This window comes from Pholis gunnellus (genome assembly GCF_910591455.1).
Source record: "Pholis gunnellus genome assembly, chromosome: 12".
Classification (NCBI taxonomy): domain Eukaryota; kingdom Metazoa; phylum Chordata; class Actinopteri; order Perciformes; family Pholidae; genus Pholis; species Pholis gunnellus.
Genome location: NC_136539.1, coordinates 20,268,810 through 20,288,300, shown reverse-complemented (window position 1 = coordinate 20,288,300; position 19,491 = coordinate 20,268,810). Strand labels below are relative to the sequence as shown.

At 44.5% G+C, this 19,491-nt stretch overlaps 1 protein-coding gene across 1 annotated transcript in view; it reads right to left on the bottom strand.

The window, feature by feature from the left end:
• Positions 1 to 19,491, bottom strand: part of kdm6a (lysine (K)-specific demethylase 6A) — a 34,074-nt gene that overhangs the window by 8,350 nt on the left and 6,233 nt on the right. Inside the window, exons 5-17 of the mRNA XM_079170717.1 lie at positions 18,676 to 18,734; positions 14,459 to 14,579; positions 10,901 to 10,955; positions 10,040 to 10,074; positions 7,107 to 7,200; positions 5,407 to 5,533; positions 4,484 to 4,582; positions 3,494 to 3,713; positions 2,970 to 3,110; positions 1,610 to 1,702; positions 1,447 to 1,524; positions 528 to 635; positions 37 to 423 (exon numbers count right to left, since the gene is read on the bottom strand). Of these exons, the coding sequence (XP_079026843.1) occupies positions 37 to 423; positions 528 to 635; positions 1,447 to 1,524; positions 1,610 to 1,702; positions 2,970 to 3,110; positions 3,494 to 3,713; positions 4,484 to 4,582; positions 5,407 to 5,533; positions 7,107 to 7,200; positions 10,040 to 10,074; positions 10,901 to 10,955; positions 14,459 to 14,579; positions 18,676 to 18,734 (1,617 nt within the window). The remainder of the gene's footprint in view (positions 1 to 36; positions 424 to 527; positions 636 to 1,446; positions 1,525 to 1,609; positions 1,703 to 2,969; positions 3,111 to 3,493; positions 3,714 to 4,483; positions 4,583 to 5,406; positions 5,534 to 7,106; positions 7,201 to 10,039; positions 10,075 to 10,900; positions 10,956 to 14,458; positions 14,580 to 18,675; positions 18,735 to 19,491) is intronic.

Here is a 19,491-nt window from a genome sequence, read left to right as displayed (position 1 = left end):
ACTTCAATTGAAAATAAGACTTGCACATAATCACACCTGAGTGGTAGTGTTGCGTTGTTGGCTCCTCCATGTGTCGTCTGCGTGACTGGGACTACTGGTAGTGCTGCTGGTGCTGGGGTGACTGGCGGCTGTGCAGTTGTGAGGTAGAGAGTTCTGCTGCGGGTAAGGCACGTTTCCGTTGCTCGCGCCGCCACCTCCCAGTCCCAGGGTGTGATTTTTGTCCAGGTGTCCCAGCGGCCCCGCCGAAGGACTCGAAGAACAGGATCCGTTGGCTGTGGGCTGCGTGACGCACGGGGGCCGGATGGCTGCGTGGTTGAGGGGGGAGGTGCGGTGGAGCCCTGCGTGGTGGTGGGAGGACTCGGCCAAAGGACCATTGGGAAGGCCGGGCCGCGGCAGGCCGCTCTCTGCTGCCTGCTGCCTCATCTGACACAGAGGAGGAGAGAAGACTTGAACCAGGAGCTTTACGTAGCATACATACTAGTCAGAGGTAACTGCGGTTTGGTATAATCTAAATTGTGTGTGTGTACCTGCTGCTGATGCTGCTGCATGAGGGAGAACTGCTTCTCTAGCTGCTCCAGCATTTGCACCTGGGGGGGCTTGAGGTCTGCTCGATTCGTCCGCATGTGATCCAGGTGCTGCACATTCAATAACAGTGTTGGAAGTCACGTAAAGGGAAAATTGTGGCACTTTACAACCTGGACCCAATTTTCCCCATGTTTTTTATGTCTAGATGACTAATAAGGGGACAATCACGTGAGTTCAGTGTTGAAGGAGAACACTGCGGTGTGATCAGAACGTGTAATTCCTCGCCGCCAATGTAAAAGCACTTTTAAGATCCTCCAGAGAAATGAAAGCTTTTTTCTTAGTTACCGTGTCATGTTGCCTGAAGTCAACGTTGGAAACGTGAGTGAGAGTTGGAGAGAGGAGCGGCGGTGTTGTCAGTTTGTATTTGTGGAGCACGGAGAGCATCGCTTAGTGTTATCTGATAGATTTTCAATGTCATGGCTGAATATTTAGATGATTTCAACGATGCAATTTCAGACCGAGACTTCTCAGAGTCTTTTCCATCATGTTGTCAGACCCCTATAATAACAATTTCTGCAAAACGAGCAGTTTCAGTAAATGTAAATTGACTGTGAGGAATTGCCCGATAAGATTACACCGCAGCACTTTTAGCCGCTGGCGTCTGCAGCCTTCTGCTTCAATACAGGACCAATATAAAAAATTTTTTAAAAATGTGGTCCCCATAAGTCACAAAAACGTAGGGTCCCAGTTGAAAAATACCGAAGTTACTCCCAAGACACCAACCAACACCCCTGGTTCGTTCCAGCTAGGAAGCTTTGTTGAATCTCTTACTCCTTGCTCTAAAAATAAAACCATAAAATGACCCAAAACTACATGCTAACACGATAATACATAAACAAAATAAAACGTGACATTTCCTACCTGAAGCTTCTGTGGCGTTAGGTACCAGCTGGGGATCGGCGGCTGATTGGTGCTTTCTGTCCACGAGTCTGCCGCAGCCTGTAAGTAGGACAAAACAATGTGGACCACGTCTCGGCTTCTCAACTGTCCCGCAGAATAGTACTGTTAAGATTCTCAGCCGTACCTTAGCTGGGCTGGCGGTGCGTTTCCTCTTGGCAGGACTGGCCTGTGGGTCTGTGTGATTGCTGGCGGGCTGGCCTCCCTCCCCCTTACAGGCCTAGAGAAGCCAGCACAGAGACACAGCTCGTGAGGACACGCTGGACTGACAATAATAGCAGCGCTTTGTTGTAGTAGAAGTACAAAATGAGCCCTAACGTAGTACAAACAAACATTAAGTCAAGCTTTTCTGCACAGTGACGGTGGAGGATTAACTTACTACAATAAACATGCACAACAATTTGTGCATTTGAATGTTGCATGTAGGACAATACTCCGATTGAAATACGATTCATGTTATCACCTTAATCCAATTCAAAAGGAGGTTGATTAAGGTCATAATCAGAGTATTCATGCTGTGATTAGGATGTGGGATAATGCAACATCAGTTGCATCAGTGGAGGGTTGTTTGGACATGCGGACCACGTGTTCTGGTCTCCCACTGGTTGTTTACACATTCTCATCATCAATTATGCTTACAGATGTGGTTACGTTACTCAAATCACACCTCAAAATGCAATACTGAATGAGCAAAGATTTAGGTTTATTAAAAACTACATTTCAGTTTGTTCCCGTTTCTCTGTGTGCAGATCAAGCCAGTGCTAATGAGGGATATGATGCTCTTCATCAGAAGAGGATGATGTCAATGTTAAAGCTTAGAATACACAAAACTGCATGAAAACAAATTGGAACGAGGAAAATAAGAGGACTAAATAAAACTGATATGTTGATGGTGGGGTCAGCCTTCAGATGGAATGTGCATGACTGAGATATGCCTCATTCTCAAAGATGTAAAAACTATCCGTGCCACTTTTAAAGCCTTTCTTTAAAAAGGAAAATTCAGCTACAAAAGTGTCAAATACATGACATGCAAAAGGAGATGCATTGTTTAGACTTAAAACTGTATCCATTAAGCATTCATTCTGCCAAATACATTTGAAATGACTGCACGAGATTTGTGCTTCTTCGAGAGCTGTGGGACATAGCGAGCCCCTTGGAGCTTTGCTTTGTAATTTCCATACTTGTCATGTGACACGGGGAGGCACAATGAAGGACGACTACACTCTGGTAATTAGATTAGCGTAATATGGGCCTCGCTCCAATTCCTTCAGACTGCATCCCCTTTTTTTATCTTTCGGCCCAGAAGTCCACGTTGGCCACGAATGCAAAGTTGCAAACCGGGATTTCGGAATAATCGATATGGTCTGATGCAGATTTAAAACGTCTGAAAGTATGAGAGCGAGGCCTCAGCTTCAATAGTCCTCATAAAATGTTTTGTTCAAGTAATTTCCAAGAGGCTGTAGTCTCTTGTATGAACTGGATCTCACCTGCTGTGCTTGTGCAGTGTTCAAGGCCCCCTGCCTGGACGTGAGCTCAGCAGGAATGGGTAGGCTCCATGCCTCCTCAATACTAGGAAGCATTTTACTCTTATTCTGCAGACTACCTGGCTGTAGGTTACACAACTGAGCCTAGGAGAAATTGTGTAAGACACAAACTTTAGTGCTGAGCTTGGGTTTCACAAGAAAGCCACTACAAAAGACTACTGCTTACTTATTAGGCGGTGCTTAAGGTAACTGTATACAGAATATAACAGAAATGTTCAATGCCATGAAGGTATGCTTTACAATTACAAGTGAGAAAAATGTGTTTAAACACCAATATGAATTAGCATTCATATCTTAGTGGTCAGAAATCAAAATGACAAAAGCACAATCTGCATTTAAAAAAAAGCTGATCGCTTCGGCAATAAACACAGCACTTCAATACACGCACACATACACACACACACACCAAAATACTGCACAACAGCAGGGGGTTGGTTGATGGGTGTTAATGTAGAGGCCGGGCCTACCTGCAGCAGCTTGATGCGTTGTGTGAGTGCAGCGGTGTTGAGGCAGGCCTTGCTGCGCGTGGCGTTGATGTAACACTTGATAGCGTCGTGCGGCTGGCCGCAGGATTCGTAGAGGGTGCCCAGGTCCATCCAGGCGGCCGCGTGGCTGTGGTCCAGTTGAACTGCACAGATGTAGGCCTGCAGTGCATCCATAGGCTGGTTCTGCTGCTGGTAGAGCACCCTGGAGGCAAAGGAGGAGGAGGGGGGGGGAGATTATTCTCTTGCCATCTTCCTGGATTTAGGTCTTTAACTTTCAGAGCCATCCCAACTCTCACGAGGACATACGCCACCCTTCATACATCTATCTATAGATCCCGTCTGAATCCCCTACTGCTCAGTTATCCACCCTCTCCCTACGTCCTCTGTCGCACTGCAGCTGCTGCACATTCACGAGTCGCTTTGACAGCCACCGACACTCTGAGCACAAAGCAGCTTAGAACAGACGAACTGTTATGAACCAGCGACTTCTCCCTCTTTCACAAACTCACAGACGTAACGAGAAGTTAAGATGTTAGCACCCTTATCAGGGCTGGGTATCGTTAATAAAAAATCACAATACCAGTACCTCTAAAGTGATACCGATACTAATAGAGTGCTTGATTTGATACTTTTCTTTTTCTACTTTGTGAATGGAAGCATTCTGTTGCGTCAGATGCCACCACAATTAATTTATTAGATGCCGCGGGCGTGTAGTACAGCCATACTTTTGAACGTTTTGGTGGCATCTCGGCCCGCTGAACTGCCAATTCTGTCAAATACAACCCGCTCAACTTCCCCACACCACAGACTGTATGCGGTGTAGACTTGCGGCGATTGGTTGTGAGCAAAACCATACAAATGGTGTTTTTTTCCTTCTAGTTCAGGGTGCAAAAAGTAACGTTTGTAACCGTTTGACTGGAGTATTGATACTACTTTGTACTGGGTCTCAGTATGAAAATACACTGTTCTTACCCTATGGAGCACCAGGTGTCAGCGCTGGCCTCTGACTTATCAATGGACTGACGGTAAGAGATGAAGGCATCCTGCACCTTCCCAATACTGGAGTAGCACCTGGAGGGGAGAAGACGGACAAAACCACGTGAGGTATTAGAGACAAAAGCAAAGTACAAAATCTGCTCACATGTAAAAAAAATAATAGACTATATTGAAAAGTGGACGTAGTCACCGTGACGTCACCCTCTGGATTGTGAGTTTGGCATTTTGGACACGGCCAATTAGATTTTTTGAAACCAGAAGTGACCATATTTGGACAAGAGGGTGGAGCCTGAGAGGCCCAGCCGGTTCTGTTAGCAGCTAACTCTACCTAGCTAGCTTAGTGAATCATGTTAACCGTGATATTAAATGGGATGCTACTTTTGGTTAAACAGGCTTGAAATAAAATGTGCTTCTTCATTTTGTGCATCAGATTGATTGGACTTTAAAATTTAGCCTACAAAATTAGGGGAGAATATTTCTGCAACTTTCATATTGAAATCAATGAATAATCATGTTTAACAATCAATAAACCTGATCCAAATGTAGAAATAACAGAACACTGACATGGTTCCACAAAGACAGCTTTTTAATGGCCAGGATGTAGCCAAGCCTAGCTTACAACTAAAGCGACAGCGTGGATCTTAAGGGGGGGTGTTGTATGCTCATCCGCTCCAACGCCTGTGTGCTTTTAGGCTGCCTATTTGGCCCAAGGAGAAACCACTACAGACTGTATTCAGCCAACAAAAAGCTCATGTAGCCAAGATGATTATCATAGCACACTGGCAGATGGCTTCTGGGTAAAACAAACAGTCTAATCTGGACTCCCAAAAACGTCCCCGGCTCCGACAGGTTAGAGGCTAGCCCTACAATACACACACACACACCCTAATTTGTCTTACCTGCCGAGAAAGTACCAGGACTGGCCAGAGTTTGGGTCCGCTTCTAAAGACTTCTGCAGACACTGGATGGCATAGCTGTCCTTGGTGCCTTTATCCCCCAGCTGCTCCACCGTGTGATGCATCCAGCCTGGAGGAGCAGAGCAAAAAAAGTCCAGGGGTGAGTCTTCCGGACACAACAGCTGGCTTTGCCCTCGCTGCTGAGCTAGAGCACCAGAGAAGCAGCTGCTACGTGCAGCCGCAGAATTAGGAAAATGGTCAGACTTCTGTGTGACGTGCAAATGAGAAAAAGACTCAAACAAAACAAATGGCTCGTCCTTCCACAGTTCTCAGTCGAAGAGAGGAAAGAGGCAGACAATGAAAGGGAGGGGGTGTTCTTCTCGCTCTCTCTCTCTCACACACACACACACTTTAAAAGCTCTCATATGAACCAGCATTTACAAACAACTCCTCCCCATTCGACAACTTGCAAAGTGCACACACACACACACACACACACACACACACACACACACACACACACACACACACACACACACACACACACACACACACACACACACACACACACACACACACACAGTGATGGGCAATTTACAGCAAATAAACAATCTCTCAGGCAGAGCGACCCAATCACAGACCTCCCTCGTTCGTCTCCTATACACCTGTGGCAAGCTCCACAGCTCACCATGACAACCTCAGCAGGCTACACTGGGAATGGTTTTTACAACTGTGGGGGGGGGGGGAAGGGGGGGGGGATCTCTCCGTGTTTCCACAGAAAGAAAAGAACGTGTTAAAAGGGCGTCAATCTAACGTTCAGGCTGCCGCTGCACGTTCAATGCTGTGAACTTGAAGGTGATCTTAAAGCTTCATTAATTAAAAAGAACAACCCCGTTCTTTCTGAAAGAATGTTTCCGATACGAGAGCAAGCAGAGCAGGAGATTATCATGTGATGAACAACAGAATGCAGGTACATTTAGCCTGGAGGTGTAAATTATCTGCATTATTTACTGTGTTTGAAAACAGGTACCATAAGGCAAACCAGACTTTCTTGGCAATCAATCACTTTTTATGAATAAAGCAAAAAAAACAACTGTAGACCAATGCCATTCCATTTCTATTTTATGTGAATATGGAAAGCTACACTTTTGTCACAAGAGCAGAAAGTTCTTCATAGATCTAGCCTCTTACGTTTAGCCCTTAAAGTGCACCAGATTGATGCATTTAACTTTAAAATGTACAAAATAGGACTTGAGGTTCAACCACCATAGTCTCACAAAATCCTGTGGGAAACACCGATTTCACATTTGCAATACAGATGTTTTTCTCCGATTAGCATTGCAGCAAAAAAACTTAACTCAACTTGAAGAGCGTGTAGTAGAACTCCAAACTTTTCCAATTCTCTTTAATCACACCGGTGGGACTACAGAGTGACATTTAGGTTTCTGTTACATGATACAAAGCAAAGCAAAATAGTTTTCTATCCTCACAAACGCGGCATCATTTTTGCATTCGAGTGCACGTGTGCGTGTACGCCCGGGTGTGTGGGGGGAAGGGAACGGGAGAAAACATTGCCCTCGAACCAGCACTTTGAAAAACAGGTAGAAAGTAGCAGAAAACAAAAACATGTATGCACATTTCAGCCAGTGTACTCTGTTGAGATTCCACATGTGGAGATGAGAGTATTAGCAAGGGACACTCACCAAGCTGTTGCAGTGTGGTCGCCTTCACCTGTGCAGGAAGATTCTCCGTCTGCAACAGACTTTCATACGCTTCTTTCGCCGCTCTGTATTTCTTCTGCAGGCAGAACACGAGGAGAGAGAGACAGAGAGGTTGTTTCAGCCAGACAAGAGGGGTCAGTGTGTTTTATGGTTCTATCTGGACAGACACAATGAGTCTTAAGACCTCCTCACACTCGTAATGGCCAGCCAGCCAGACAGACACACACACACGCACATACACACACAAACACGGGGGAGGGTCATTGTGGAAGAGGACAGGCCGGACTCAACACGTCTGGCAGGTTTAAGTGCTTGTGTGTGTCTGCGTTTAGGTCTATGTGTGTGTCCACCGAAGTGCACGCTTTGTATTTTTGGGAAACCTGAGCCGGCTGGTCGGAGGTGAGCCCGCTGTTTGTTTTAACTTGACGACCTTGCTGACCTTAGCTCTGGACCCATACGTGTGTGTGTGTGTGTGTGTGTGTGTGTGTGTGTGTGTGTGTGTGTGTGTGTGTGTGTGTGTGTGTGTGTGCATTGGCCGACTGTTCTTATCAGCTCAAACACAAGTCTTCTTGAAAGCAACCCGCCCACATCTCAGATCCTGCAGTTCCAAATGCCCATGTGAGTGTGTGAGGAAATACATACACGCACGCACGCACACACACACACACACACACACACACACACACACACACACACACACACTCCTTGTCTGGTCCTGGACTCTTCCTGTCTGCACACACTAAAGACACCTCAGGGTAAACACCGACACTTGGGGCACATAAAGGAGTGAGGCTCTTAGTGGTTCCTTCCTGCTTGGATTAATGATCGTCATGAAGCCAGACGACAAACACTGATATGACTGAATACCTGAATAGCTGCTCGACTCCTCACCAATAAAGACTCACTAAAATAAAGACCCAAGTAAAGAGATACAATTCTTCTAGCGCACAAAACCACCTCAAGTGTTCAGACTGTAGTTTAGAGTAGCGCTGCTGCTGCAGACCTTTCATGGATGTCACATGACCACAGCAAGGAAAGAATGTGCATCAAGACGTTTGAATAAAGCAGAATAACGGACGAGGTGCAAAGACCGCCTGCTGTGTCCAGTGTTAGTTTCATATTGGGAGACTTTGTAATACATTATTCCATTCTATGTGTGAATAGTAGGGCTGCACCGAATAATTCAAAGCTTCATTCATAACGGTGATATAAAAATGTGTCAGCTGAAGCTTACATTTCCCAGCATATTTCCAAGCATTGCAAAGAGAACCAACAAGAAAAGAAATACAATTGTGCCTGTAGCAACATGCTTGCTGTAGAATCCTTTCACATAAAAAGCTGCTCTTATTCACAAATAAATAATATAGACTTCTCTTCAACCAAATCCTCCCGTTACGGGCAAAACGTAGAGATGGAATGTTGTATCTCGGTAAAGCTCTGGTTCCTGATTCGCTTCGCCCCTTTCTAAGTCGGGTGGAAGAAGAAGAAGCACAATGCTTCAATACGTTGGCTTGTAAGCCAGGGGGGGGATTGTATCCTTAGCTCAGCCACACTCGCTCTGCTAGTATTTAGTTTAGAGTGTAAACAAGACGCTGGTGTTTTACGTCTGCTGCGTTCAGGTGCAGCCGTAAGGAACGGAAAGCCCGGCGTCACGGAATTATTACAGGAGATCATAACGGTGAGGTTTGAGTTCTAAATTTCCCATTATTGAGTTTTCTGCATCAAGACATAATCTTTCAAGAGAGAATCGGGATGCATCTAAGAATAGAAACCCCTAATCTATATATATTTAGCCTTTTGTTTTTAATATAAAAAGACATCGGGTACAGCCCTAGTATATAATCATTCATTCTACACCAGATGTGAAGTACAAGCAGCACGTCAGCAGCACAACACCTGGATCAATGTGAAAGAGACGAGGCCGTGGGAGAGACTGCTCGTCTCCCAGTTATCAAAAATATTAAATGACCGATTGACACTCTTAATGGACACCTGCCAGAATCATTTCATCCTTCTCGATTAAGGATTTACATCCAGAATTCTTCTGAGTTTCATTCATAGTTCTGTTTTCTAACAACTTGTTGCAAATACTTGCCGATACAGTGCAACACTGGCGAGCAGCATGGCCCGGCTGAATAGTCTAAATGCAGCATTGAATGTGTGTTTACAGGCAGTCATAATAAAACAGAAGTGTCAACCATCAACAGCAACTCGCTGGCTGAACGTCACCTGTAGACTTCATCCGTTCGCAAGATTTTCATTTGATCAACGCCCATGAAAAGACAATTAATAATCTTCCCTTGTGAACGATTTAAACTTTACGTCAACTCAAAGAAAGATGAGAGATCAGAGCGCAACAACAGCTCTAAAGGGTCCTTTCACTTGAACAACAAGAGACACTGAAGAGGGAAACCACTGGCCTTCATAACATAAAGCTTTTATGAATAATGATGACATCCATGTGCTTCAGAAGGGCACTTCGAAAATGAATGGAATGCAAACAAATACAAGAACTATATCCAATCAATTAAACTCGGGCAGAATTGAGCGTATTTGAAGTAGTAACCTCATTCACAGACTACTTATTGTTTGTTCAAAGAGGGGAAGCGACGGCTCTTGCGCGTGAGAGCACGTCTGTATGTCTGCTAATAATAAGCAACTTCTTCAAACATTCAAACACAGGACAGTGAGCATTTTGAAGATACTATGAGATACTATGAGATCTACACCATCTTGCTCAAAAGCACTAATAACAAAATAGAATAATAAGCCTCGTCAGAGCCCTTCAAGAGAAAATGTGAGCGATGCTTGTTTTAACCTCCAGAGCCGTCTACGCAACAGTTTGTACAACAACGTATGCAACAAGGTTACACTGGCCTACATTTAAAAATGAGGAATTGTAACTGGTTTCTTACCTGGATCTCATGTAAATGAGCAATGTGGAATTGAACTGTGGAGAAAGAAGCAGAGAAAAGAAGAGTTTGTGATCGGCGATATTTCAAAGTCACCCCGTGGACCTCAGTGGGTACAGATTGCAAACAGTGTGGAGCACAGATGGGAAAGGGGGGGGGGGGGGGGGTACATGTAATCTGAAATCACAGTGTGTATGTGCAGCACTTCCACATCTCTCTCTGCATGTGCTGTCTCCTAGGCAACCCCAGTCTTGGGCAGAGTCAGCAGGGAAACGGCAGCAGAGAAAAAAACACTGCTCCGTAGAAATACTCCTTTAAATATGTACCGACGAGCTGCTACACACAATCTAATGATCTAATGACAGCATGAGCCAGCAGCGTGTGGCTGGTCTAATTATAACAATAGTACTTACTTTGGTTATTATAACGATAGTATTTACTTTGGTTATTATAACAATAGTACTTACTTTGGTTATTATAACGATAGTATTTACTTTGGTTATTATAACAATAGTACTTACTTTGGTAAATATAACGACAGTACTTACTTTGGTTATTATAACGACAGTACTTACTTTGGTTATTATAACAATAGTACTTTGGTAAATATAACGACAGTACTTTGGTTATTATAACGATAGTACTTACTTTGGTTATTATAACGATAGTACTTACTTTGGTAAATATAACGACAGTACTTACTTTGGTAAATATAACGACAGTACTTACTTTGGTAAATATAACGACAGTACTTACTTTGGTTATTATAACGATAGTACTTACTTTGGTTATTATAACGATAGTACTTACTTTGGTTATTATAACGATAGTACTTACTTTGGTAAATATAAAGAGAGTACTTACTTTCAGCTTTGGACAAAGTGCAGAGATTGGAGTCGATCAAAGTCAGCTGAAAGTGCTGCGGACGGAGTGAAAAAAAGAGGATTTTATTATAATTACATCAACTTTTACACGATCAACTGTCTGCCTTTTGCATTGTACTTCTACAAAAGGTGATGGCAGGATAAAAATAAACATCCCCTAATTCCTACTGGCAATGAGAACATAAAGCACCGCAGGTTTTGAGGCTTGCAGAGAAATCAGAAATTCTTAATCTTCTCCATCAAATCTGCTACAGATCCACAACAAACCACAGATGAACCCTGCTGACCGTAACCTGAGAGCACAGCGATAGCTGGAGGGGCTGAACCTTACATGTTCCCGTCTGTGGGTCACTCATCATCTTCCTCCTCTTCCTCATGTGCAGCCAGACGACACAGTGTCCTCGATACGAGTCACTGATGTCCAGTTGTTATGCCGGCATCCTGCCCCCGTCATGTGAACTACAGACAGTGTTGCCGGGTAGGACAGATGTCTGCAGAGGCTAAGCCGGTGCTGCCAAGGCGTGGCACGCTACCAGGCAGTATCTCCATCCAGGGTCACTGAACAGATTAGCCCACAAGTGGATCACACACTCACAGAGACGACACTCTGGGGCTTTTTCTTCCGGTTTTACCCTGACCCCCCCCCCCTTTAGGGCCGCCATTCAACTCCACTGCTTCCCTCATGTGTTGACATGTTGCTAAGCCACCCGTGTGTTCTGACCTTATGTTTCATTGTATTGCATCAGAAATGTGCAGAGCACATTAAGATACCCCTACCAGCAGTTTAAAAAAAGAAGGCACCCGAGCGGTTAGAGCGGGGAAATATCAAATTCCAAGCGAGGTGTCTGATCCTGTCAATCTACTCGGGTACCCATAGGTAGCTTCAAGGTGACAGGTTCCAGTGCAGCGCCAACACAGTCACACACAGCTTTGTGCTTTAAAAAAAAAAAAAAAGACACCAGCAGTATCTGGGTCAGTTAAAAACTCCCAGCTCTGGTGCCTCCTGAAGCAGGAACTGCACACAAGGATCTAGCACACAGTCAGAGAACAGACTGTTCTGCTGGTGCTGCCGTACTCCACTGGTCAGCTGTGGTGGATTTGTTAGAGGGTAAAAAGAAATGGTGGAGTCTTATCGCTAAATATCAATATCTGCTACACACAGACAGTCAGGAGATTGCTGAGAGCAAACTCATTTTAAATCAGAGCTGTGAGCCACAAAACATCACAGACACTCATCACATCCATTTGCCTAAATGTCAGAGAAAGTGTACACACACACACACACACACACACACAAATGCGTTACCTAGATCGCTGGCACACCACACTCCTCCTGGAACCCCACTGCATCCTCCCGTAGATCTCTCCTATCCTTCCCTTCCTTCTCTTTCACACTTGCTCTGCCACCAGGCAGATAATGCAGCAGGATTGTCAGCTTGGCATTCCACCTCCCTCCCCATGTCTCGCCTTCCTCACTCTCACTCTCTCTCTCTCTCTCTCTCTTTCCGTCTCTCTGGTATCTTTCTCTCTCTCTCCCCCCCCTGCTCCTTCCCCCTCTTCTATCCTGGTGTCACTGATTACTATTCAGCAGACGGCTGCAGTGGAGAGTGCAGAGAGATGACACACAATACCTCAAAGCTGGAACAGGCAGCACACACTACCTCTCCCTGTCTCCCCCCTCCCTCCTTCTGTCTCACCTCTTTTCTCAGCTCTTCTCTATGGCTACATGGCTCTACGGAGACCGCCAACTCATCACCTCACCAATATGCAGCGCACAAATCTCATTTCCTCTATCTGTCATAGGCTAAATCAGCAGCCACTGGTGGAATGAAGTTGTCTGTGTACATCGCTGGTAAAGAAGAGCAGTTTGGTGCGATTATATGAATGCAGCGGCTGGCTCCGAATTTGGTTACAGTGTATTCTGAGAAACTGCGGGCATCTTTCCATCACTTCGCTGCCTCTATCCAATGTGCTCCAAAAGGAAAGGAAAGGGGGGATGAATGGAGAGACGGCACCAAGAAACATGCATCCTTCATAGAGACCTCTACGTTCCCTTTATCCCGACACGCAAACGGTCTTTGCCGACGATTTCCTGTTTTTCCATTTCCCTTCTCACATTTCTCCCTCTCCTACCGTCATTCAATCTCAGCTCCTTTAAACGTGCACCCACCCCTCCCTGTGGATATCTGGGGCAGTCATGTGTGCGGTGTGTGTGTGTGTGTGTGTGTGTGTGTGTGTGTGTGTGTGTTGCTGGCGACGAGCCAGGACCAAGAGGGAGGGAAGCGTCCAAGACGGAGTGAGGACGTGCAGCACGTGCAGCTCAATACTGAACCACCTCCAGCATCGATACACACACAGATTTACACACAGCGCATCGTCTGCAAGGCACAACACACGCTTTTCATTTTTAATTGTGAGAAGATAAAAAAAATCATGAACACTTGAAATCCACTATAATAGCTTTGCAATGAATACTACCTTTATGCACCGATACAGAATCAGATATATCGACACAAATAGCTGGATCGGGGATCGATTTATTCAATTCACTTCTATGTTTGTGTGCTATACACATGACAGACTGGAATCCTGTTTTAGGTTTTGACCGGTTTGTTGCCGCAGTAAAAAGGTTTACACTTCAATTGTAATTCTAGTTTGTCTTGAAGATTCATTTTTCCCCAAGTAGCTGGTTTGCGATTTATTGTTTTCTGAATAAGTAACAAGTCAGTACATTTTATATCTATGTATTTATGTGTTACAGTTTGTTTTACAAAGTTAGCAAAGCAATACTGAAGTCAGACCGGATGTTGCCTCCCACAAAGTGAGGCGTAGAGCTTATTAATTAAACGTTTATGATCGGTCCTCGTTATTGGACAACACCTAAACACCAGGGATCAACACCGGGACTGAAGAAGGTGAAACAATACTTTGAGAAACTTATAGTATTTAGTTTGCTTGTTTAGACTGTGTCAGAAGTGCTGATTCAATTAATAATATTACATACTACTAGAATTCATGAGCAGAATTGGAGAATTAACCATTCAACGCATAGCTCAATTATACGACAATGCATTTAAATGCATAATAAAACCTCCTGTGACAGAATGTCTGGAGTAGCACAAAGCCCAGGATCTGATCGCAGTCTGTCCCCGAAGGTAACCAGCACTCTCAGACAACAATAGATCCATAGGCTCCCTTCAGAAAGCCCTCCGTTACCGCCGGGCCATCTATGGCTCACAGGTGTCAGGAGATAGGCTCGTAGACGGGGTTTAGCTCAGACAGACGGGACAGATGATCCACCAGCCTTTGTTAATCCGAGGACTAGGGAGGTCAAGTCTGTTTAGGCAGGGAGGAGGCTTCTATCAAGTACACGATGCAGACGGACACACATGGGAAATGATTCCACGAATCATTGCATGAAAAAATAAATAAATAAAAGAAGCTTACGATCAGGCCCTGCTTGACCCGACCATGACCTGAACCAATGTAAACATCAAGATCCACATTTCGGTCTATTACACACTTTGAGAAGATTTACCTTTAAGCTCGACTCGTAGTCCGTGTTGACTTTAAACATGAGTCCCAGTCTCAGGTGAATCTCTTTAGCTCTCGAGAAGCCGGGGTCGATGTAAAGCACCTCCTGGAACGCCTTGATCGCCCTGGAAAAAAAACAAAAAACAGACACGGTGTGTTTAATGAAAATAGACAAACAGCAAATCTGAAAATAACCCATTTTATTACAGTATTATTATCATCATGCCTCATTCTTCTAATTCTTCCAATTCGCCACATTACAGCATCTGGAAGCAGATTCTTTAGCAATAAAGCACGTTGATGATAGTTGCTAGCTAGTAGCTAAACCGTAGGTTGTACTTTAACTGCTGAACCTCACAACGTGTTCTTCTACTGCTGTTTTTTCTCCTTCAGGTGCATAACCACCAACCTCTGAGCTGTAACCCAGATTACCATGCAGCACGCGAAAAGCAAGACAAATCCAATCAGACTTGTGATTTGGCTAACGGAGACGCTGCACGCAAAAGAATATTAAACCACACCCAGGAACGTATCCGTACATGAGCCACATTAAATGTGTTGAGTACATGTTATTATCGAACATTAATACCAGAAACTATTACTTGGGAAATGTAATCATTTGCGCTCAGGAGCCTTTGACCCCCCCAGTTACACCTGGTATCAACATGTGCTCTGTATCTGGAGGCTTTATATGGATAATGATATTAATCATGGGCAGTTGCATTACACCTGGTACTAAATTGTTGTCGTTATTTCATTTGTTCTTTCCTGTTTAATCTAAACATGCAAATGCGGAAGGTGGAGCTGGTTGATTTAGCACAACAACCACGGACCCAGGTACAGTATGTGGGTTCTAATGAGACAATTACTTTACAGGCCTGAATCCCTGAAGACTTGATTCAGGGCTTTTCAGACGATAAGCTTAGAAAAGTGCGATGGTGTGCTTAAAAGTTTAACTGGAAGAGTCCCCTACCGACCAGCTGTCAGTCATTAGAGATGCTCCACACGGTGTGAAACAATCAGATAGATTGCTTAGAAACAGATTCACTACGGCATCGCTTATTTTAACAGAGACACAGTCGACAGCAAACAAGGAGCGCATTAACTAGGAGTTTGTGGATGTTAATATCGTCTGCAAAAATCAAGTCACCTGATAATCCTCTCACAGCCCGTTAAGAAATAGTTAATGTCTGTTACAGCGATCCAGTATCGCGCTGACATTTCAGCAAAGGACTCAATTTGTACTTCATTGGTTGAACTAAATGATCCAGCGTCTGCAGAGGGCTGCTGTCGTGTTAGCAATAAACTCTCCAATCCTCTCATAACAGTATTAAAATAAAAAAGGGTTCATAAAAACAAAAACAAACACGTTTCCAATTGAAGCCACTCACTGTTTAGCTATGACAACAATAGCAAATGCATGTCAGCATGAAGCCTTTTCCCTGTAACGTAGCAGCAGAGCTCTGAGCTCACTGCTGACTGGGTCACACACACACACACACACACACACACACACACACACACACACACACACACACACACACACACACACACACACACACACACACACACACACACACACACACACACACACACACACACACACACAGCGAACTCATTGCCCCTATTCCCGTCTTCCTGCGCCTCCTCCCCGTTTATCTGGTCCCTCCCTCCCTCCCTCCCTCCCTCCCCTCTGCGTTCACCCTTTCCTCCCTCACTGACAGAATCCAACGTGAATGCTTGGAGAGCTCAGCTCTTCCACAGAATCGCTTGTGACACACAGCGTACGGCTGACTCCGGCCAAAAGATGAGCAAAGAGCGCCTCTCTCCTTTAGGAAAAGGGCACCTTGGGTTCATTTGAGATTTTATGGCATAAATGTTCCACATTATCTTGCAGCGACTCTCTTTTTGGATACGATTTTTGATTATGGAACAAACAAATATTCATCTTTAATACTCTCACAAGCTCCTGTGGACAGCCTGGATATTTGGGCCGGTGTTTCAGCCCCGTGAGGTAACATGCACCATTTGACAGCTCAGCATTCCTTTTGGGCCTCGGCCTCAGGGTGACGTAATCCCTCCTCGTGAACCCAACTTGACACGCTCCCATCCCCCCATTAATACATTCCACAGGCCTCAGTGATGGCGGCATCCAAACTTGGCAGGGCAACAAACACTGGAGGCCTTCAAGGTCATGGATGATGTAGCGGGGCAGCAGTAGGGGAGGGAGGGAGGGAGGGGGCGGGGGCGGGGGGGGGGGGGGGGGGGGGGGGTCATCGCGAGCCAGAGGAGGTGAGGGAGGTGCTGCTCCTGGGAGGTGAAGTGGTTGGGTTCAGAAACTGAACTGCTAGCTTGTGACACCTGCCGCTGCAGGAGCAGCTCAAAGTTTATAGTTTACACTCCCTGTAGGAAAGCTGGTGCAGCAGAAGATGACGTAATCATTTGGTCGTGGACCGGTGATCAGAGCTTTTCAGACGTGACTGTTGCAAAAAGTTCACTGATAAAAGCACGAAGAACATGTTGGAGGGTTTTACAAAGAACGCCAATTTATTGCTTTACAAACTGGAGGTCTTAAATATATTGCCAGCCAAAATGAAGTTTACAGGCTATTCAACTTTTGTTTTATTATAATGCATTTGACACTTGACTCCTTTCTTAACAGGACTAAATAGCAACAGTATGTTCATGAATATGAGATACGAGTTTACTGGTAATTACAATTCCTCCTCTGCATTGTAGAGGTTGGCGCTATGGTGCCAAGTACGAGTTTAAACAAAGCTCGACACAGAAATGAAATGGTGTGTGTGGCCTAAAATGTGCAGACTGCGCCCAATCCCAAGGTGTATAATAGAGTTCAAGCTACAGCCTTCAAAAGTGCAATTGTCATCATTAATCCAGCCAATAGTATACACACAAGAAACACAAAGAGACACAGAGTTAAGTAGCAAACAAAGTAAGATTTCCATTTATTAAGCAGCTGGATTTCATCAAGCCTAGTCTAGCCGTTAGTGGAAAACGAGAAAAAAGACGTTAGCGATGCTCTGCTCCCGATGGGGCAGAGAGATGAGGTTCACTGCACTGTGGTCCCAAAATGGCCTCTGAAACTATATGATTAACACGTTTGCCAACACAGTCCTCTCAAGAAACTGAGTCCCAGTGGGTGAAGCGTTCACCTGGGAGTCTACTGAAGGACGTTAAAATGAGCGGCATGATTTTAAATCTTAAAAGGCTTGGACTAAGAAAACGTTGTGTTTTAAATGTTGTGGTTTAGCTTCCTAAAGCGGAAAAATCATGCTCAACAAGCACAACAAGTCCAACAGTCAATCTTGGAGTCCTGGAGAGCCGTCTCTTCTATCTCTACTACTTTGGCTGCAGGGTTGATTTGAGGAGACTTCAGTACGCACAAAGCGTACCACACGATCGGCCCTGATCAAAACACGATGGCTACCGTCACACTAACGGATCTCCCTGATGCCGCTTTGCAACCAGCTCTCATGCGATGGATGTCGAAGCGTCTCACGTCTTTGTAAAACAACGGCAAACCCCACTGCACTCTATAGGGGGACCACCAAGAATACGCAAAATCCTCAAACAGTAGGAGACACAGAATGACCCTGTGTCTCTACTGACAAGTCATAAAGACACCCAATAAGGACTCTCATGTATTATGAACAGGACTACTGGTTTACTTGGTCCCCACAGATAGGGGAACCCATGAAGGGAATCAATATCAATTTAATTATGTTCGCTAGTCAGATATATGTTTAACCTGGCAGACTGGCGGGGAACCGGCTTGCCTCGACCACAACAATAAAATACATCAGCTCCAAATGCGTTGTGTTTAGAGATTGTATCTTGTTAGCTAGTAAGCTAGCACTTCATCTGACTGCTAGTTCAGAAATTAACACATATAACTAAAGAGAGCTTCAAAGTAATTTCAAGGCATCTTTTTGGAAGCAGGGCTAGCAGTTTCTCCCTGTTCACAGTGTTTGTGCTAAGCTAAACACATTCTGGAGCCCACTCTGTACTGAACACACAGAGATGAAACGATGATACCAACGTTCTCACCCTACTAGAGGTAAGAACGCAAACGTGTATTTGCCAGAATCTCAGTATTTCTTCAAGACAAACTAAATCTTTTACTAACCGTTACCAGAGACCATAATCACGGTAGAAGTGGCTGACGCCATGCATGCAATGAGTGTTATTTAAAGCACTTACCACTGAAATGCGTTGTAATGGAAGTAAACCATGCCAAGGCCATATAAAAAGGCAGCATTCTGGGAAAAAGAAAGCGTTGGAAAATTGTTACAAACAAGAATAAAAACCTCTTCAGTACATTGTAATGATTATTGTTCACAGCTTAGGGAGCGAGCAGTTATAAACTTGATGGTGTCATGGCATAGTCATATAGTGTATGTTCATTACATATATCTGCAGCAATTAAGGGCTACACCCAAAAATATATATTCATTTATTTTTTATGCTTGATAATTTCTACCAAGCTTTAAATTCATGCAAGAAACGGTTAAAAAGTTAACCTATTTGAGAATTAAACTCTTTACATATGCAGTACAGGTGCATTTGTTTCCCTTCAGTGCAAACCACTTAAAAACAAATGTTTGAACTAATCAAACAGAAAGAAGTACATATGTTAAGGTATTGATGAACATGATAGCATAACTAAAAAGACATACAGCAGAATTATATTATACCCTATAACAGGCATAAAACATCATACAACGATCAGAGTGTGTACACAGAGAGATTCAGACAATGAGAAACACCAACACACTGAGCATAAATCAATGCTTTTTCCATTATCAACATTATTATGTTGACACATCTTTCCGGACCTTTGAGCATCACAGTTAGACCCCCTATTTGGTTAACCATCCAAGTCTAGCCCCGGCCAATAAAAGCCCTGCGTTTGGGCTCCAAACTCTTTTCTACATCACTACTGCTACCAAGAGAAGTCTGCTCCACCACCCCATCATCTAGCAGAGGGTAGGACCTCACACCCTCACTTCACCGTGG